A 22160-nucleotide genomic window follows, 5' to 3' on the forward strand; every position below is an offset into this window, starting at 1 on the left:
AGCTCTGAACTGCCCCTTTAAAGCTAACCTAAATCTGGTTCAGATCATGAAACACATGTTCTTTTCCAGATTTGTCACGATCTTTAAAAGCAGTTCGTAGTTTCAGGTCCATATCTGTTAGTCAGCATTAACCTGTGGTCCTTGGATCACATCAACCGTGATGCTGTTCATAAATAAAACACTACAGGTTGATAGAGATAATGCAAACTCACTCTGACTGTTCCGGAGGCATGAAAAAACAAACAATGTCATACCCAATATTTTGTGTAATCATTTCAGCCCAGGTGAAATGAATGTTGTTGCTCTACAGCTTGTTCCGTAACTTTGGATTTTTTATTTTTTTTTACTTTACAACTTCTGTTAAACTTTGAATCAACCCCCCAAAAAATATGACACACCATTCTAAAATCTCTTCCTCTGCTGTCAGTCTCTCATTCTAGTCTTCTGAAAGCCACTTGGCTTTACATTGATGGGTTTGTTTATACAGCGGAGAAGCTGGCTTTCTTTCATTCAGTTCTTTACCTGCGTGTTCCTGTTGCTGGTGCTGCACAGCCTTTAGGCTATCCCAGCATGCACAGGCAGGGGAACAACAAAACTCTTAAATGGTCCTATTCTCGTTGAACAAAGAGACAAACTGATCTTATTTCTTTTCCTTTTTTTTTAATTACAATCGAAGTGTTGAGTGAAAGCATCACGGAGTAGTAAAAGGCGTTTCCTCTTAAGAACTGAAAACTGGACCATGAACTGTTTTTGTATGCCTGTAACATCTTCTGAAGGGTCATTTATACTGTATTTATCACCTGCCGGAGAAAGGCGAAGGCAGGTGGTTATGTTTCTGCCTGTCTGTGTGTGTGTTTGCGTGTGTGTGTCTGTTACCAAAACATCTCGTGAACCATGGGGCAGATTTTAATGAACCTTTCAAGAAACAATCACTGAATCTGCCTCTACAAGTGGTTAGCTTTGGGGATCAATCCAAGTCAAGATGGCTGCCACAGACAGCTGATCTTAGAAAACACAAAAACAGCTATATTTTAATCAATTTACAGAAAGTGTCCTAAGGTTTAACGTGGTTGTAGCTGAGAGTCACCCACAACATGTAGTGCTACTCATTGTGCAAAAGCTTTCCTTAGAACTTTTGCATTACCTGTTGGAGTCAACCCCACCTGACTGTTAGCAAAATATCAGAATTTTATGAAATGACTGGAAAGAAATCATCGAATGCACAATCGACAACTCATTAACTATTGGAGTCAATCAGATTCAAGGTGGCCAGCACAGCCAATACAAAAATGTCCGTAACTTAGTCAGTTTTTCAGATACTGAGCTAATATTTGATACTCTGATTGGTCATTTTGCCACATCATGAGCTTGACTCCATCCTTTCTCAACACCAGATGATCTAAGTCTAAAGTCTGAAATGAAAGGCAGCCGGGATGTGTATTCCTTCAAGGAATGTCATTTAGTGAAGGGAAACAAATAAATGAATCCTTTAAGGCCTAATCAGGCAAAAGAAATGAAACCAGGAAGATCCAAACATCAGAACACTTTAAGGATTTTTAAATGATAGGGGGAAAGTCTGAGCTGAATTTGTTACAACCTGGCTAAAAAAAAAAAAACAACAAAAAAAAAACAACAAAACATTTGAGCTGAACGCAATAAAACCCTGTGAGGACTTGATCCATACCATGAGGCCTTGGCGGTGTGCTCTGCAGACGCAGGGACGGGCAGGGCGCAGGGATTCGCCTCAAAGGAAACATGTATTAACAAGACGTTTTGAGACTGTGGGCAACCAGATGGGAGCTTTAATGCCACTGAGCTGCAGGTAAGTCCGCGTGGATTTAAGGTGTCAGGGCGAGGATTTCCATCCTTTGATCCAGCAGCTCTGTTTTTCTGCTGCGCTTCACAAGTAAAAACAATTAAAAGCAGGCAGCTTCTTGGACAAGTTGTGGTTTCTTGGCGCAGGAACACAAAATGAATTGAATTCTTTAAACACACACACGGATGGAATTCGGTTTTGCAGGAGATAAAAGGCGGGCGCGGCTTGTAAACCACGAAGGGAGGAGGAGAGATTTACTTCAGGTGCCTCAGGTGCACACAGGTGACCAAACGCCGCGCTCCGCTCCGCTCCAGTTTTTTTTTTTTTTCTTTTACGCGCAAAACAAACCAAGTGTTCCTTAAGCGCTCGCCTCTGCTCGCGCGCGTAAATAGCAAGTGAAGTGGGACTCCTGCATTCGAGATGCGCGTAGCCACGAGAAGGAACTCGACACCGAGGCGCACGGCGCGCGGAGATCGGGTTAGAAACACGCGCGCCGCAACAGAACATCTCTAAATCGCATTCCGCATTCTGAAACCTAATCCGAGGCCATCAGGATGTGTGACATAATCCCAGAGTCATCTGAAAACCGCGCTCCTCCAAACAAGGCTTCGGGGGCGCTTTGGAGAGATATGAGGAACTCGGTTTTACTCACTGTTTGCTGTCTCTCTCTCACACACACACACACACACATTCACACACACTCTCTCTCTCGCTGGGATCTATAAAAGAGGGGGCGGACACCAACTGCACGTCAGAGCGCACCGAGGTATAAATTTCTCCAAAACAGCCCTGTGCGCCCGGCGCGGTGCTATGCGCAGACATCTGTCCTGCTTTTTCAGCCCAATATGAGGACAGCGGCGTTTGGAGACCCACAAAGAGACTGACCTGGAGAAAAAAATGGAGAATATATACCTCAATTTCCTTTTTTCTTTTTCTCTTTTACCGTGATGAAAACTGCGTTAAAAAAATTGGTCATTTTAAAGGTTCGACGCATTGTGGATAAAGGAGCGTTTTGAGGGTTTTTTTTTATTTTTTTTTGGCTCTCTAGAAAACAGATTTCTTCGCGTCTGTTCTGATCTGTTGGAGACGCCGATGTCTTCGCTGGACTCCTCTCAGTCCGAGATGGTGGCCCTCTCTCGGATTTCCAACGTGGAAACGTAGCATCCAATTAATCAGCGACTGCAACTGTACTCCGTGAGACTCAGAGGCGAGTTGGTCTTCAACACCGAGCCGCCTTGGACTCCAGAGTCCGGAGAGACGCACGGTTTGTTCGGTGCGCCTGGTTGGATTAAAAAAACAAAACAAAAGAAACAACATTTTTGTCTCATGATTGCAGCTTTTTCCTCCTCACCTTCTCCTCCTTATTTGGACTAATTCTGAACTCGTTTCATGGACGTTTTTTTTTCTGTCAGGGATTTTGAAATGATTTATGCAGCTTGAGTCAACTGGGGACACTCCGTGAGTTTTCTGTTTGGATTTTACCACCAAGCGAATTTTAGGTCTGCATGGGCCATACTTAAGGTAAGAATATCTCTCTAACCATGTATGATGTCAGATTATTAAAGAAAGCACAATAAGTTGGATCGTCGGTGCGCAAAGGACGCAAAGGCTGTCTTGTGCCAAGTGTTTAAAAAGGATATATAGATTTGGACTTTTGCTTATGTTTAAGCCCTGTATTTATCCATGCGTAGCTGTTTAGGTTTGCTGCAGACTCAACATGCCATTAGACTCAGTCACGTAAGCTTTGGGGATCGCCATCTGGCCAACTCACACCACTATTTAGGCTATCGTTGCCAAAACGCTTCGGTGCGTGCTTTAACCGGGGCATTTTTGTGTGAGGCGCACCCTCCTGCGCCTCACTGCAAACAGCAAACGCTTATCTGATGTCAAAGAAACGTGATTTCTGACAACTAGGGGGAGGAATGAAATGGGGTTTAAACATAAATACAGCCTGGATCTTTAAATTGACGCGATTTTATGCGCAAATTTACGCATTCTGGATCCGAATTTCTTCTCGTCTGCTATACTTTGACATATATCAAGTGTCTCTCTTTTTTATGCAAGTTAAGTTTTTTTATGTTCACAGCACACACAAGTCAAAGTGAGGATCAAATTCTCTTCACATGATTGTTAATGCATAATGAGTTGGAGTTGGTTTGGCCACTGTTGCTTCCCTGACCTCAATGAAAATGTGGCCAGCTTTTTTGGGAAAGTGTAGATTAAAAAACAAAAAAAACATAATAAATCAGCTTGTTTTGTCCTAAAATTTCAAATACGGTATCTGACAACGCATGCAACACTAATGTATTTGCTTAATTTTTCAGCTTTCTTCATAGGAACTGAGTCTAAGATGAAGTTATGGGATGTTTTGGCCACATGTTTCTTGCTCCTGAGCTCCGTCGCTACCCGGCCTCTCTACCGAAACTCTCAGCCAGCCAAGAGGACTAACTTCCCCAGCAGCTACGGTGATTCTGTGGAAGAGGAAGAGCCAGCGTTCCAGCGTGAAGACCACAACCTGCAGGAGATCTCGATGGAGGATCAACGTAAGGCACACAACATGTTTTTTTTTTTGTTTGTTTGTTTGGATCAGCTCATCTGGATAACTGGTCTGCACTGTAAACAATTTAGTCCGGATGATTCAGGGCTTCTCTTGCTGAAAAACATCCATGTAAAAGGTGGATAGTCCTGTATCGATAAGGCTTTCACACGTTCAGGTTATCAGATGGAAGATCTTGACCTGTGTTTTATTGCTGCTTGGAGTTACATCACGCTGCTGTCCAAACAGAGCAGAGCAGCAGCACGAATAAGAAAAGGCTCCGAGCTCCCAAGCAGACGTCCCTTTTCACATTTCCCTGTCTCCCTGTGTTTATATTCACCTCTACCTCTCCGAGGCTCAGAGACCCATGACCTTTACCCATCTGCCAAAACTCAGAAATCATGGCATGTTTTTAAAGGAGGTGCATGGCGAACCGGGTCACAGGCTAAACAGCCCAGGAAAGTTTGAGCGAGAGTCCTGTGTTTATATCCGTCTGAACAGAGACAGTGGGCAGGAATTTATTTTGTTTGGATCCGTGTGACACAGCTTCATCCTCGCACAGAAGTTACCACGGCCGAGAACTAGATAAGGAATGGAACATTTGGGGGCAAGTGTTTGCGCTGCCACTTCATATTGTGTTTGGAGCGCGGTGACATCATTGTTCTGCAAGCAGAGTCTATTAACTATTCGCTAAGAGAAACTGCAGCGCCAAGAAGGGATGGGTCATTTTGTTTATGCCTAACGTCAAAGACAACCATGGTTTACTTTTAGATTTTAGGAATAAAATCAATTAAAGGCCGAGCATTTCTTGAAGCAAAGCATATTGCCTGTTGCTTCTTGTGCCAGAGGCTTAAAGTAGGATCGTTGTATTTTTGAAAAATATGAACAGTTTTAGTCAAATCTTTAAATAATGTTATGTGCCATCACTGATAGAACTTGGAATATGTGTTAGGGATGAATCTCTATTATCACCACATAAAACATTGGCTCAATATCTGTAAAACTGACTGAAATATAGTCGTTTTTGTGTTTGCTACGGTTGATTAACTGTGGTGGCCATCTTAAATTAGGTTGACTCCAAAAGTTAATCAGTTTTTGATGTGCATCCAGTGATTGCCTGCTGAGAATTTCATTAAAATTTGTCTAGTGGTTCAAGAGATATTTTGCTAACAGACACACAGGGTTGATTCTTACAATCAACGCCAAAGTTTTAAAGAAATATTGCGCACAATCTGTTAGCCCTCAGAACACGTGTTAGGGTTGACTCTCAGCTACTGCCACACCAAAGTTTAACTCAAAATCTGTAAAACTGATGGAGTTATAGCCATTTTTGTGTTTGTTAAAGTCAGTTAGCTGTGGTGGCCATCTTAAATGTAGGTGTCTCCAAAAGGTAACCAGTTGTAGATGTGCATCCAAAGGTTGATTTTGGGGAGTTTCGTTCAAATTTGCCCAATGGTTCGTGAGTTATTTCGCTAACAGACAAATGAACACACAGACACAGGCATCAACACTATCGCCCACCTTTCCAAGTACTCACTGTCAGCGGCTGCATTGTGCAGGGGCTGGCCTGTCTTTCAGCCGACACACAATAGACGGCGCCCGAATCAAAGGCTAGGTGTGTCCTGACAGATTGGTGCGAGCTCACCTGATACACGAGCAGCCGCCCGATCAGCTGGGGTGCCCAGGCGGATCAGATAGCCGAGGTAAAGGCGAGGAGATAGGTGACACTGCAGCGCAGAGGCCGCGCGAACCGCAACACCACCTGCCACATATCTGCCCCTCCCACCCGGCTCCTTTTGATACAACATGTCAACACACACACACAGAGACTCACACAGGTCACATCATTAGAACTTGGCTAATTGACTCATGACAGAAAAACACTTTTTTTATTATTATTTGTTGCCGGACCTGCAGGCGCTTCTAGTAGGAGAGACGTCACGTCTTAATGGAATCAACATGGAGCTCAGGAGGGTCCAAGACTTTCAGTCAGTCCTCATCTCTCCTCGGAGCAGATGGCAAAGAGCTGTGCTGGTGCATACTTTCAGATTTAAGCAGACTGCGTTCTGTTTCATCTAGATAACTCAAAGCATATGATTTCCTCCTGTTTTTTCCTTTTCTTTTTTTTTTTTTTTATCTGTTTAGGTCTACAAGTACTAAAATTACAGCCGCTAAAGATTTATCAGTGCGTATTGTATCGACTCTGGCTGTTCCCGCGTTAAAGCTTAATGGTTCTGACCAGAACGTTAAACTTCATTGACTCCAGTTTTATGTAAAAAGGATCTGACGCATGTTTTTTGTCTTCCGTTATCAAAAAATGCTCTAATCGCGAGTGTCCCAAATAGTCCGGAATAGAAATTAAACAGGACTCCTGCACACGCGTAAGATCTTACTTTATCTCCTTTTTTAGTATTCAGCTGGGTTTTTTGGAAATTGTTTCATCTCTGAACGCTCGCTTTGTCCAGGTGATCGAGACCTAACCCCACCATGAATCAAAATCTTCTTGGACAAGAAACTAAACTCCAACAATCTCCTCGATATGCTCATCATTGTGGAATTTCGAGAAAAAAAATGTGTAGAGTTCAAATGTATATTTCTATCATTGTCTGATTATTGGGAAGAATTTGCAAAGTTGTTGGTAGAACCTCGGCAAGGTTCATTTACCATCAGCAGCATAATTCATTTTGCTTGAAGTCAGTTTTTTATACGAACAGAGAAACCTCCAGATTTTTTAAAAAGAAGTATATGTAGGAGTTGTTCAAATTCTGTAAAGTGGGGTTCCGTGGAAAAGTTATGAACAATGAATATCTTAGCTGTTGCAGATAGCTCTTTGAACGGCCTCAGTTTAGAAGAACAGAAGTTAATTCTGACAAACTAACCAAAACCAAGTCGGATTGCTGTTGTCCTAAAACCCCTTAGGTCTCACAGAAAATTCATAGTACTGTCAAATTTGCATCATATGGATTATTTTGGTAGAAATAGCACATTAATCCTGCAGGAAGTGCCCCAAGCTGCACTGGAAGTGCTACGACTACCTGTTGCTGCTGCTCTACGTTCACAAAAAAAGCCACAGAATTCATATTTAAGATAAGCACAATAGCTCTTAGTGGTCATAATGTTATGGCTGATCAGTATACCTTACTAACAAGCCACACATACAGTGGTTTTATGTCCTTTAAAGGATTCGTGATTATGGATGAAACAAATCAGAGCGGGCAAATTCTATCACCTTTTCAGATCTGAGGGGCCATCAGTGGAGGTGAAATGTGTTTTTCTTTGATTTGTGATGTGTTAGGCAATCTTTGGCATGATTTAAATGTATTTTAAAATGGATGGAGGGGAGTTCTTTTTAGCTCCATTGCACACGGGAACAATAAACCAATGATGTGGATAAATTAAGACATAAACTTTATGCCTCTTTGTTGCAAAACAAGAGATTTTTGAAATTACAAGTGGCTGGCTGAAGGCAGCATGGGGATCTGATTCATAGTTTAGACTTCTCAAACATTTTTAGGGGATAAATAAATAAAAAAAATAAGGGAGCGGGAGGAGAAAAGAAAAAAAGACAAACCGGAGAAAACAAAGTGTGCCTTCTGAAGCTTTGCCCCTCTGGCCTTTAAAGTTCCCTTTTTTATGGCTTTTTATGGTTCATAATTATTGTTAGGAAAGCCCATTAACACTCTGACTCATCCAACCACATCCCACCAATCAGCAGCCATGCAGCCATGCGCTTCCTCGAAGGAAGTTCTGAAAACGAAATGAGCTGATGTCACAAAACGGCAGAAGGCTGCGACGGCGGTTTGGCAATTTGCTCGAAACGAAGGCTAGGACGGAGAGGAAGTGGCTCCGACGAAAAGGATAATTCACACATGTTCACACAGACGAGTGCCGAGAGGTGCAGAACATGATCAGTAACGAGCTGAGAGTCTCACAGAACTCTGACAGACTGGCTGCGGATACTCTCTAATCAGCTGGGATACTTGTCCGACGGGGTGTAGTTAAGTGGTGATTAGGCGGAGGAAGAAAACTTTTGCTTCTGGCTTTTTTTTTTTTCCTTCCTTGTTGTCAAATCGAAACAAATGAAAACAGTTAATGCGCTCGAAATAGCTGCTTTTGTGAATTTATTCATCTTTTAATTCAACCCTTGCTTTAGCACACCTTGATCTTCACACGGCTGAATCTAAAAGGCCGACCTTCTCCATCACGATGTCAGTCTTTTACTGTAATTAAATGATTTTATATGTTCTCTTCTTGAAACACTCCTGGTTGCACAATGTTTTCACACCCTTCTACGCCTAATTTGTTTCTGTCTCCATGGTGATATTTACATTTCTAACCTTCAAAACAAGAGTTAACAAGTCAAAGTGCTTTTGAGGACAAGAGAATGGATGTTTTGGAAAACTACTCGATGTAAGTTTGTGTTTAAATCCACGTCTGCCTTATGCGTTTTTTTTTTTTCAGACGAACCTGCGGGTCTCTACCCTGAGCAGTTTGAGGACGTGATGGATTTCATCGAGGCTACCATCGGCCGACTGCGGAGAGCGTCGGAACCCAGCGGAGGGCCCAGGAGCCGGAGAGAGCTGAGGCAGAGGGGGGTAGCGAGGATGAGAGGGGCGAGAGGCGAGGGCCGAGGGCCCGGAGAGAAGAGGCGGGGGCGAGGCCGTGGCGGAGGTCGGGGCGGAGGGGAGAAGGGAAGGGAGAGGATATCTGTGCAGAGTCGAGGCTGCTTGCTGAAGGAGGTCCACCTCAACGTGACGGATTTGGGGCTGGGGTACCAGACTAAAGAGGAGCTGATTTTCCGCTACTGCAGTGGGCCCTGCATCGAGGCGGAGACCAACTACGACAAGATCCTGAACAACCTCACACACAACAAGAAGCTGGACAAGGACGCGCCGTCTCGCACATGCTGTCGGCCAATCGCGTTTGACGACGACCTGTCGTTCTTGGACGATAACGTGGTGTATCACACGCTGAAGAAGCACTCAGCCAGGAAGTGTGGCTGTGTCTGAGGAAGTCACGTGACCAGCAGCAGCGAACTACGGATCCCGTCCACATGCCGGTGCTACAAAGGGACGGCTTGCTGTTGGACATTCGTATCCGAGGTCAAAGGAAGAGCGTGCCGTTTCATATTCTGGTCAGCTGCTTTCAAAACGGAGCCACAGTGGAGTACGCTGGGAACGCAGGAGACAAAGCAAACTGCACATTTGTACCGTTTACAGTCCTCCAGATACAGTCAGGAGCCTGAATAAACTTATCAGGTGTGTGCACACACTTCCTGTGGACCTTTCAGATCGCTAACTGTGCTGTCAGGAAAAAGGTGAGCAGCGTGAAGAAAGGTTCTGCAGGAGGATTTAATTTTCCAGGAACTCTGTTTTTCCACAGCTGGCTGACTCCAGATGAATCCAGAGATTTGAGGAGCTCTCTCGGATGAATCCTAAATCACTTCCACTCCATCGTCTGGATGTTCACATTTATACGTCCAGAGCCAAGGAAATACACCAGAGCAAAGACTGATACACCAACACCAATCAAAACCATTTATATATATATAAATATATATATAAAAAATAAGAAAGTATGTGTTAGAGGTATATTTATTAAGATGGAATTAACTTATTGTTATTTATTTCAAACCATTTTATGAAAGAAGTAGTCTCTTTTTTTTTTTTCTTATTTATTTAATTGCTTCGCTTGTCCTGGATGGTGCCAAAGTGGAGCTCTTTTCTAATGCAAACTGTTCTAAGCTAAACACTCCCACACATGCTGTCGATGCTCTTTCATGGCAATTAGATTCCACAGATTTCTCTTTTCAGACATTCAAATGATCGCCCTGAGCCGCTGATCTGAGGTGAAGGCACTGCGGAGGGGACCAACGAAGATTTCTGGTAGAATAAATTAGACGTTTTTTAAGCCTCTTGAGACAGCTCTCTCCTCAGAACGCCTGACTCAAATCAGCCATTCATTACGCTCTGTGTTTACAGAGTCGAAAACGATTCCTCGCCTCGAGGTCGTCTTCGCGTTAATTATCCAGCACAGATTTATTGTTGCTCCAGACATGTGCGGCGTGGGAGCGGTGGTCTCACACGGATCCAGCGGTGCCTTTGAGGATCCGTCCTTCGGGCCGCACGGCGCAGAAGCTGCTCGAACGCTTGCCAAATCAGCAGAAGTTCAGTGAAACCCAACTCTGACCTCGCACCAGACCCCGAGCGGGGGCCTGCAGAGCGGTTTTCTGTCCCAGCAGCGAGGCTTTAAAGTTCACGAGACCGCTCGCTTTCTCTCCTGTCTGCGCTCTGATTGACAGGCCTTAAAGGGGGATTTGAAAGTGATCCTCTAACATCAGTCTTAGCCAGAAAAAGGCCCCCGCCAGCGCAGACAGTTTAAGGACGATCCAGCTACTGTAGCGGCTGTCATCGTGCGACAAAAGAGCGTGTTTTGGAAAAAACGCGGCGCCTTCCGACGCGCATTTTGCTTGTGACAACTTGCTCGACCGATTTTATTCCCAAACTGAAGCAGAAATGTACGGGAGAAGAAAGCAGGGGTTGCTTTTTTCCCTTTTTTTTTTTTTTTCTCCCCCTTTTCTCCTGCGAGGGGGTCGTTATAAGTGGAACAAAGAGAGCCCTGGCGTAGGTCTTGATGTTAGCACGGATTAGGGACCAAGGTATCTGTGGCCACCCAGCAGCGAGCAAGCAAGCCAGCTTTACTGTGTAATCCCCCTGCACAGAACAAATCCACTGCATCAAGCTGAATTTAGGCCAAATACTACAGTATATACACACACACAGAGGAGAGGAAAAAAAAATACTCCAGCCTTTATCACAGCATACCTCATCAACTGAATCATCTTCCCGTTTTAACAGCTCCAGATGAGAACGTGGAGTGAAGGCTCAGAGCATCTTCATCGCTGTCCGCTTCACTTCTTTATTAGATGCAAAACAACCCGCGGTGTTAATATATCAGAAGGAAATGCATTTGTGGTCATTCTGTTAACACTTCTGTGGGGGAAAAAAAAAGCAAAACAAAAAGCCTGTTGTGTTGTCTCACCTGTGTCGTGTTACAGAACCAAAGCTCTCTCTGCAGACTTTATTTTTGTACAATATTCGTTTTATATCTTTTTACAGAATTAAACTTGTTTCAACCAAACGAAACACGCCTTCTGCCAGGTGGTGGTCTTTCTCTGGGAGTCGTGCTCCCGCGAGCGTCACAGCAACGCCGGGCAAGAAAATGTAAGGAAAGCCGAGACGAGCGTTACGGAGATACGGCCCCGTCCTCGGGGTGGTATCTCCTTCTATTCGGGGATTCTTGAACCAGAGCCCAGGCTCTTACGGTAAACAAAAGCCAGCCGTAAAGTGCCACTGTGTTGTAAATCAAGGCACTGGAGAATCTTTCCACTGTGCACAAAAAAAGAGAGATGTCTAAAAGCTAAAGGCTGAAATGGCAGAGACTCAGATGGTGAGTCATGAAACAGACTCCAGGTATTCACACAGCGTCAGGCTGAGTCAACACAAGACTTATTTGAGGAAAAGTACGTTGATTCTCATCACAACAGGCTGTAAATCAAGCTTTCTTAGATTACATATTCAGGCAGCAACACAAACTATTAAAGATTAATATCCTCTTGGTGTTTTATTTTTGGGATGACTTGTATCTTATTTTTTTTATCTATTTTTTTCCTTATTTAACATATTTCCTGTGGATTAAAAGCTTAAGATACAGTTGCTTTATGAACTCACAAGATCAGAAGATTAATGCGTTCATGTTCTAAAATATATGATTGGATGTCTTGTAGAAACCCTGCCTGAAATGATCCCTTCTGATTATTTATCATCACCTCCTTAAAACTGGCTGGTTTTGCACCTTCTTCAAAAAGAAAGAGAAAAAAAAAGTGTTATCATCCGATTGATTAACTAATTGGTCAAAAACGTCAAATCAGCGGCTTCTACCGTCACCGTTTTACTTCTCTGTCAATCCTTGGGCTGATTTTTCTAACGATCAGTGCCGTATAGCTCACGTTTATACAAAAACACATCCTTTAAACCTGTTTTTTTTAACACATCGTGAGAGGAAACTACGTAACAATGTCAACTGAGTGAGTCGAATCAACCGTGATGCTTCATTTCTCTATTTTGAGCTGATAAAAATTGCCTCATAAATTAAAAGGGCCGCTTATAAAACGTTTTTGTTTAAACAGTCTTCTTTAGCGTCTCCATCTTTAGTCTGAGAAGTGGAATGACACAATAGGTCGGGGGCGATGGGAAGACTCTTTGTAATTTGAGCGAACTGAGCCTTTAATAGGTGTGCGTTTAAAGGTTTTTCTAGCTCGAGGCGGTGTTTTTTCTTTTTCTCCGCGCAGAGCTTCTCGTTTTCATCGACAACCAAGCCATCCGAACAGGATCAAACTCGGATCCGTCCTTCTGTTGGACCTCTGAAAGACAAACTGATGTCAAACTGATGCAATAAAACCAATCCTCCCCTTCCCTTTTTGTATCAGAGCTCCTTTTAAACACTTAAACGTTTCAGTCCCTCCATATTTATGCTGTTAAAAACCTTCGTCTTGTTTTTTTTTTTAAATTTTATGACTGCGGGCTGTTTGCGAGGACACAAACGTTTTAACTATCCTCTTGCTGTTTCCACTGGCAAGGAGACAGATTGGGTTTCTGTTCCTTCTACGTCACTCAGCAGAAACATCCACGAGACACGTAAGACTGAGTTTCCGTGGATAACACAAACTTTTTGTTCTGTCACCATAAAGGAAGGATGCGACCGACGGTTGGCAACCACCAAATTTAAAGCTTGAGTAGAAAAAGACAAATTTAAACCGGCGTCTATAACTGTGGCACTCATTAGCCTCGATTGGGTGTACATTTTTCAGCAGTTGTGTCGTTTTTGAACTTATTTTATTAAAAAAAAACAAACAGAGCTCACAGTAACGTGTGGTGCGCTGTAGTCGCATTCCAGAGAGCTGTATAATACACAGAACACAAACATGGCTTTCATTATCTTTATATCGTGGCTTTCTCGTGTCACTTTAAGTATTTCAGATGCTGCGCAGGTCATTCAGCGAATTCCTCCAGAATTTTGGTTTCCATTTTTCAAGCTTTGAACCCAAGACGCGAAAAATCGTATTAAGGGCCGGGAGTCTATCCCGGCTGCCATTCGGTCAGAGATGAACAAACTCATTTACGCTCAGGAGAAAAAAAGGAAAGCTCAAGCGTGGCTCATCACAATCACATTTCCAGCAGCGGTTTCATTGAAGCGATGCGAGGCTCGAAAAAGAAAGTGTTTAAAAAGGCAGTGAGTAAAAGCAGCTTTAAGGACCGGCTGGACGGCGTATCTTCAGGTTGGAGCTTGTGCCTCACAGCAAAGGCATTCCTTTGATCAGCAGGTAAAACCGACTGGACTGAACTTCACTTTAGATTAAATCCCAGCATCTGACAAGAAGATACAAACTCCTTTATTTGGGTTTTGAGCTCAACTACGTGATGTAAAAACAGGAAAAAAAAAGTTGAATAAAGGTTTTTTTTTGGTCAACAACAACTCGAAGGAAAGTACGGCTTTAAAAATGTCAAGCTTTAAAAATATTCCCACATAAAACTCGCCGAAATTTTATGACATCTTTCTCTGTTTGAGATGCTATTCTTCACGGTGACGAACAGCACCAGACCACAGAATATGGAGCTGATTTATGAGGCATTAGCCGACTCAGGCTAATGGAAATTATGAAAATACAGTCAAGACAATCAAAACAGACATAAAAAGTGAAGTGGCTCATGTATCGGGAGTGAGAGGAACATAAAACTGTACGATTTATGTTTCTCCTTTACACCGAGGCATGAAAATATGGATCTAGGCTTCCAAACCCATACTGAAGAGAGGGCAAAACCCGACTGTTCACCGTTTCTGCTCGCGTTCTAGTCGAAGAACTACCGCCGAAGTTTCAGATCTTGCGTTTCTTCCACTCTGGTTCTTTTTCGGCTTCCTCGTCCTCATCCGATTCCTCCGCAAACATGGGCTCTGGCTGGGTCCTACAGGGATTCACAAAAAAAAATGAGTAATGATTTAACATTTGTTTGTCTCTTTTCTGACAGCTTCAGAGCCAAATAACAACATGTGGAACAAAAAAAACGTATCCAGCTGTGAAGCAGTGAATTAAGTGAGATGCTATAGTTTTATTGTGTCAGGCTAAGGAGTTCTTCTTTACAGATCAAATGGAGCTTAATGAAGTTCAGATTTGTTATGGAGTCACACGGAGCAGAAAACTGCACAGTAATTCAGACTTTTTATGCTTGTTTAGTGTGGTCATAACTAACCAGGGCTGTAAACTGTGTCATGACTTCATAATCTACTTGTGCAAATAAACAATGATATAATTACCAGCTTAGACCAGCTGTTTACACAGTGCAACATCCACAGCTCCTAAGTAGATGTTTAAAAGGACAGTTAACATCTTACCTGTCGCAGACGGCTCTTTGAACGACCTCGGTTTTGGAGGAAAAGACTAATTTTGACAGGATAGGTGAGAGCGAACAGCTGGTCTGAGCAGACCGAGACCAAAAAGGGAATTGCTGCTGCCTTAAAACGTCACTAAACTCATAGCAAACAGTGGTATTAGCAGCTAGCTGTAGCACTAGCTGTAGCACTTCCAAAACGAGAGTAATCTACTGTGGTTTCAGCCCTGCTTAATTTCTACTTCTCAAAACTGAAATAACTTTAAGAGTTATCTGCAACAGGTAAGATATTTCTAACTCTTCCACAAAACCTTACATTAAAGATCTGAATTATTGATTAAAGGGAACTCCAAACTAATAAAGAAAAACTTAGTAGCAACGATTAGTATTCTGAAAAAATGCTGCAAAAAGGCCAATATATTTCATCCGATTTACTCACAGTGCTGCCCATCTTTAGTATATTAGAGACTGTTTGCCTGCAGTCTATAAACCAGAGGTTTTAGCTCACAGATCAGATTTGTCAAATGTTTTCCATCCCNCTCCTCTTACTGTTTATATGCCGGAGCAATCCAGTAAGGATTCTCTGATGCTTCCTTGGCATGCCGCAGGATGGCCTCTCGCGGGTTACTGTCGTCAGTTTTATCTAAAGCGATGTTCTTCACGATGAATGAAGACAAAGTGCCGCCATGAGCTGCGACTCTGCCTCCTCGGCCTGGAAGAGCACATGATTAAACACTGTTAGAATGAATGAATGAATGAAGGATGAGCCTTCTGTGCTGTTAACCGGATTTCACTCCACCAGTGAACGTTTTGGAGGCGTTTTCCTATTTTCTTGCTAAAGTAGGAAAATACCTCCAATTTCCAAAAATAAAGGATACACTTTTTTTGGCCGAAAACACGTGGATTTCTTGCTAAAGCTGCTCCGTGCCGTTGTTTGGGGATGGAGAGGCACGTCTTTCCATTGCTTGTAAGCATCCAGCCAACCGTCAAACGTTACCTTGCACTTACGCAAAGTGAGTTCACACACAAGATAAACATTATAAAGGCAGTCTGTAATCTGCAAACCGCTGGTCCTCTATCAAGAAGTCATGGAGTAAACCTACATTTTCATTTTGTGTCTTTCTCTAAACCTCGGTGGCAATAGTGATTTCATGTTTATACACGATACCGTGCAAAGCTTTGTCCTGCAAACTGAGTCACAGAATTTCTAATCATCATAATAAAACAAAATCTTTGTTTTTATGTCAGCGATTGTGCACCTTTTTAAAATTCTACGGCCCGAGGATGGACTATAAAACCTCATTCCTAGGAGGTGAGCTAAATGCACTTTGAAATAAACAATACATGACATATTGTCGGGCAAACTTTTAAGAAAAGCTAAGCTAAACGATTAAGCGGTGTGTAAAATACTAAGTTCATCCCATGATTCAATAGTTTATAAAACCACACTTGGCAGCAAAAGCTTCAGTAATCCTCTTCAGTCTGAACTTATCAGTCTCCGACATCGCTGTGGAGGAATTTTGGCTCACTCTTCTTTCCAATGTTGCTTTAGTTTACTGAGGTTTGTAAGTATTTGTTTATGCACACCACTCCAATAAAACCCCACCACTGCATTACAATCATGTTGAGGTCTGCTCTCTTTCTCTCTCTCTCCCTTTTTTATTTTTTTGAGGTTATTCTGTCGTGGATTTGATGTTGTGGTTGGGAGAATTGTTCTGTTGTGTAACCAAACTTGGGCCACGCTCCAGCTGACTTCTGATTACTTTGATGTAAAGAGGAGTCCGTAGTTATCGCAGTGGCTGCAATGTGCACAGGTCCTGGGACTAACCATCAGCCCTCCACCACCGTGCTCGACAGCTGGCTTGAGGTGTTTGGTTTTCTCCAAACGTGACAGTAGGTAAACGCCTTTTCTTTGGACTGTTTTTCAGCCTGTGTGAACTCAAACAGCTAACCTGTTTAAAGCTGCTGAATCTGAGACGTGTCTTTGTTTTTTTAAACAATTTCTTTGAGGTCTTCGGGGTGAACTTGATGGGATGTTTTCTCCTGGGAAGAACTGGCAACTGTCTTGAATTGTTTCTGATTGTGAATAAGCTTTCCTGCTGTGGGGATGACAGACTCCAAGTTGTTTGAAAACGCCGTTAAAACTCTTTCTAGATTGATAGATGTCAAGAACAGCCTCTTTAAAGCGATTTCTGACGTCCTTCCTCTTTGTTATTTTGTTAACACACATGAATGCTCCAGACCATCAAACTGACAAAATCAATAATTATCAAAGTGTTTTTGATTTGTGACATCAGGCTGCTACTTACCCTGCTGATTTCTATGTAATAGTAAATATAGGATTTTAGCAAAACAGCTTTTAGTTTAGTTTTTGTTAAAACACAAGATTAAAATGGCATATTGTTTATTCATCAGAGCTAGTACTCATTTAATTTTAAGGTCGAGGAGAGACGAGATTCATTTTTATTAACTCTAAAACGTAAAACTAAAACATGTCTAAATTTCTTATTTCTGCATTTCTTCATATCAGCTATTGTTTGTTATACTCCATAACAGGAGTGGGCAATCCTGGTCCTTGAGGGCCACTATCCTGCATGTTTTCCTTGTTTCCTGCTCCAACACACCTGATTCTGTGGTTAAATCACCTCTTCATGTTCTGCAGAAGCCTGTTAATCACCCATTGATTCAAATCAGGTGTGTTGGAGCAGAGAAACAAGTAAAACATGCAGGATGGCGGCCCTCCAGGACCAGGATTGGCCACCCCTGCTTTATAATAATCTAAGAAAATAAGTTTCAATGTGAAACCCTTACATTGTTACAATTACATAATTCTGATCCAGTAAGTGGGGGGAAAAAAAACAAAAAAAAAAACAGGGGAAGCAAAACATAAAACTGGCAGGGAGCCAGCTGAATTTCACTGACAAGAGAAATGTTGTCGGGCATCTGTGCTTTCTGGAGCAAAACTTGAAGTTGTGGTCATGAGGAGCAGCGGCGTGTTAAGTAAAGAAGTAAGCGTTACAGTACAAATATAAAGACAACAAATGTGGGTTCCAGACAGTTCACAGAGTATCACTTTGACCCAGCACTTTAAAAAGAGGTTAACAGCAGACTATAGTGGATCTTTGAGCAGCCCAGTGAGCGCAGTATAGTTGTGGCTGGATTGCACAACATTGTTTGAACCAACTGCGGACGAACACATCTGTCTAAAAAAGCTTGTGTTTGTCCAGTTCCACACTTCATTCATAACACACTTAAAACAGCTGCAGAACTGGAGCCATACTTTATTTGTGCTCCTCTGTATTTGAGCTTTTTTCGCTCCTTTAATAAAGTTGTTTCCCAGTCACAATAACCTCAGTGTTTTTTGTTTCATGTCTACTTAATGTTTGTCTGCTCGATAAAAGGTTGACAAGAGAACATTTTACCTGGTCCGGACACAGGGGGTTCGGGTTTGTGGGACTTCTTCGGGTCGAGTCGGTCCTTCTCCAGCTGTTTTCGTGTACTCCTCTGTCGGGCCTCTCTGAACATGGGTAGGGCATGAGCTGGACGAGCACAAAGTAAACAAGCATATTCAAGTTACTGCGGTAAATAGGATCATATAACACTGCCAAACAAGCAAGCAGCCGAGTACTTAGAAAAATGTTCAGTCTTTGCCCTACATACTGTATATATATATGGCTTCCCTGAATGTGTACGAGTTCAGATTTTGTTTGTTTTTTTTAAACAGGAGTGTTTATTAATACACGCAAATACAAAACAAGCTTATATTTAGGAAGCCATATGTTTACAGTTTTGTAGATCTACTGGAATCTGCTTACATACTTTAATGTTGCTGCTCAGCACTTCTTGTTGTTGCCGACAACATAACACGAACAATCAATCAGAATTACTCTATTTTGGAAAAATCTGCTCTGATTGGTAAAAACTTAAATGTAACACTGCTGATTTATTCAAAAGTTGTAGTGACCTAACCATTTGGCAAACATGATGCACGTGTGTTAAATGCTAATGCAGATATACGAGTTAAAAAAGCCACTTCTTTGTGAGGAAATAAAACCCTGAAGTGTGAATATTCACTCGCATAAAAAACAATGCAACACAGTGAAAGAATGGAAAAGTCAAAAAGCAAACCATGATCTTTAAATTTCAATATCTCCAGACATGTTCATGTTGGTGAGGATTAAGAGGTGAGCGTTCTCAGACGCCCACACAAGCTCTCAGTTCCTGAAAGAAAACCACCTAAAATGGAGAGCGATTTGACCCGGCGGATCTCCTCCAACATCTTGCCTCCTCTCTACCTTTTAATGCACACCGTGATATTCAATCCAAATCAAGATTCAGACGATTGCTCTGTCAATTTTTTACACTTTCGTGAACACCGCCATAACAAAGCCTCCCCACACCTACATCTGCGAGTGCATGAGTGAACGGGGTGTGTGATTAGGTGTGAATGAGTGCACTCGAAGTAGTGTCAGAAAGACTATCTGTGTGTGTGAGACGGCATATATGTTAGGAAGTGTGTGTGCTCTGCTCCTGTCCTCAGGGGGAGGTTACAATGAGACACTTTAGTAAAGAGCTAGATAAAGTGATTTTCCATGCAGGCCGTGTGTCGTCGCTCGGTGTGAATTGGTCTTCTCCATGCTACATTAAGCAAAAAGGTTACTGTTAACAGATTCCCTCGCTTTTCTCAATGGGCCATCACTTGCTTCCTGCCTCTTCTAATTTTCCAATGCCAGGGCATCAAGTGCGTCACTCGCCACTCGCAAAAGGGATACGCTCACCTATTTTACACCCTGTTGGCATGACAATGAGCTCACATGATGCAGCTGAAAATGTCGCTGCAACCCAAACAATAAATGGCATCTGGATTGGGCCACAGCAGCCAATCGGTGACAAGGAGTCGGCCGCTCTGCTCCTGCAGGTTCATGACTTTGGTTGGTCAAAGGTGAGAGGAGCACGCAGCGAAGAGATGATGGCCTCATGTGTTGGAGATATGATGGCTCGGGTGAAGCGGGGTTTGTGTGTGTATGTGTGTGTGTGTGTGTTACAACAGCAGGAGATCACGCCAGCAGAGATGGGAGAGGCGGCCGTCCCTCGCGTGATTCTTGCATGGCAGGAAGCCACGTGGCCGTCGCGTGGCCCGGCACTCCGAACGGCTACTGATTCAATAATCCACATCGTACACCATCAGCTAATGGGACTATGAACACCCCGATCATGCACTTATAATACAAAGCCCCCGGCATGAGATGAACTGATATGAATATTTGTATGTGCGTGAAACAACCGGAGCACTAAGACAGACGCAGCGTGTAAAGCTGAACCAGTATCACCCGTCCCATGAGGAGCAGAGGGTTTAGCGGAGAGACTCGGTGTGGGGTTTTTTCTTGCGACTTGTGCAGAAATGAAAGAACTCACGTGTGATGACATAATCCTGAGTTAACGCCTCTGCTTGTTTCTCTTTCCGCTTGCTCTTCACTACGCACAGTTTGGCCCCCCTTGGAGAAAAAAAACGATATCAGATTTTTCAACAAAAACCTACGCTGAGCAGGACAGCTTTGCAATAACATGAACAGATCTTTAAGTTTTAAGCATAAAAACTGAGAACGATTTTCAAACATTTAGGTTATTTATTTAGTCTTTTCTCCCATCCCGGCAAATAAGTAAGTTTGCAAGTCAACTTTTTTTTTTAACTTTCTAATATCTCAAACATTTAATTTAAAACTGAGGGAAATAGATCAGTATAATTCATAAAAATACACTGTATTAAAAGTAAAGAGTTTTAATAGAATAATGCAGGAGCAGGATAAATAAATAAATAAACTCAAGGGAATGAATAACATTTCCGTATGCTGTAATTTAAGAAAAGTTTTTAATTGTTCATCCAGAACCTCCTGACGATGGTTCACGTCCTTGATCTTTTTTTTCCCCCCCATACGCAGACGCTTTAAAACAGCTTGCCTACTGGCATGGAATGCATAATGATGTCACTGATTACATCAAATAATGTCATACATGGATTTATTCACCAGCAAACAGATCTCATTAAAAATGACTACTCCTTTCTCTGCAACATCCTGAAATAGTTTGCAATTTGCAGTGCAACAATGTCGGATTTTACACATCCAATAGTTGAACTGATCAATATTTCCTGTTACAGCTGTGGCTTCAGAAAAAAGACTTTGATATTTCAAGTTCATTGTAGGTTTTATTCTGGTCACATGAACTTTTATGCATAAAAATATAATAAGAAATATAAACATCACAAGGAAAAGAAATCAAAACTCATCATACCTGTGGCTTTTAACTGGATCATAGTAAACCTTGGCCAGTCCATTCCCAGTACCCACCATTATCTGGTTAAGTTTTGGGTGCCACAGGCAGCGGACAACACTCTGGAAAACACACAAAAAAAGTGACATTACACAATTAAATGTATTCTTCTTCAGTGATCTAAGGAAGTGAATGTGATAAAGGTGATGCTTTAAAAAAAAACAGCACACTGCAGGACATGAAGGTCTTAGTTGTGAATCAAATTTTCACGAATCCTTCTGTTTGCTTCTGTTTCTCAGTTAACAATCATGTTTTATTGCCCTAAATACTGTAAAGTGTGTGACCGAGGTCAGTGGTGTGGTTACAGTAGGGAAAAGTCCCAGTGTGCTCTGCTGCTCCAGTTGACTATATTTGGTTGGTGGGATGAGGGCTGGATCCCTCAGTCTGTGTGTGACAGATGGCCTGGTGCCAATAGGCAAATGTGGTCACGTTTATCCAGAGGTGGGTGTGTGCATGTGTGTGTGTGTGTGTGTAAGTAAAGCAGAAACAGAGAAAGAAATACAGGCACAGCTGTTAGGACAGTGATGAAGAGTCGTTCTGTGACACGCGAGCTGCAGCGGAGGAAGAAAACCCCTCCGCAGTAGCACCTTCTTTCTTTACAAATTCAATATCACAGCATTTTGATGGGTTTGTGTTGGATGGGGGTTGGGTAAGACCATGACTGGGGCTTCCAGATTCGGTGTACAGTGAAAGCTGCTTAACGGCCAGCTGTTCAGCTTCTCACCAGGACACCAAGGGGAAGGAGCCTCAATCGTACACGCACAGTGTCATGCACACACACACACACACTCAAAGGAAAACAAAAATGTCTGCACATGAGCGATTGTCCAGAAAAAAAAACAAAAAACATTTATGTAGTAAAATTGATTTCTTACATTCACAAATAATAAATAAATTATGCAGTCTGTTAAATTTTTCCCTCCCTTTCACATTTACACCCATCATCTATAAGATTACAACCATCTTCTTGAAATGCCATTTTCTGCTGAAAAATCCTGAATTTGTGGATTTAAATAGATATCAATTTGACACA

General features: G+C 42.4%; 2 protein-coding genes across 2 annotated transcripts in view; one reads left to right on the plus strand and one right to left on the minus strand.

Moving 5' to 3' along the window:
• Nucleotides 1-1802: 1802 nt before the first annotated feature.
• Nucleotides 1803-13315, plus strand: gdnfa (glial cell derived neurotrophic factor a). The gene is made up of 3 exons (XM_017410665.3): nt 1803-3337; nt 4141-4359; nt 8814-13315. The coding sequence occupies exons 2-3, from the start codon at nt 4167-4169 to the stop codon at nt 9359-9361; spliced, it is 741 nt and encodes a 246-aa protein (XP_017266154.1). The 5' UTR covers nt 1803-3337; nt 4141-4166; the 3' UTR covers nt 9362-13315.
• Nucleotides 13316-13781: 466 nt separating this feature from the next.
• LOC108232703 (WD repeat-containing protein 70) overlaps nt 13782-22160 on the minus strand; it is a 34729-nt gene continuing 26350 nt past the window's right edge. The window contains exons 14-18 of the mRNA XM_017410664.3: nt 21089-21189; nt 20213-20292; nt 18220-18336; nt 15347-15509; nt 13782-14374 (exon numbers count right to left, since the gene is read on the minus strand). Coding sequence (XP_017266153.1) covers nt 14287-14374; nt 15347-15509; nt 18220-18336; nt 20213-20292; nt 21089-21189 — 549 coding nt within the window. The 3' untranslated portion in view covers nt 13782-14286. The remainder of the gene's footprint in view (nt 14375-15346; nt 15510-18219; nt 18337-20212; nt 20293-21088; nt 21190-22160) is intronic.

This window comes from Kryptolebias marmoratus, linkage group LG14, assembly GCF_001649575.2.
Source record: "Kryptolebias marmoratus isolate JLee-2015 linkage group LG14, ASM164957v2, whole genome shotgun sequence".
Classification (NCBI taxonomy): Eukaryota; Metazoa; Chordata; class Actinopteri; order Cyprinodontiformes; family Rivulidae; genus Kryptolebias; species Kryptolebias marmoratus.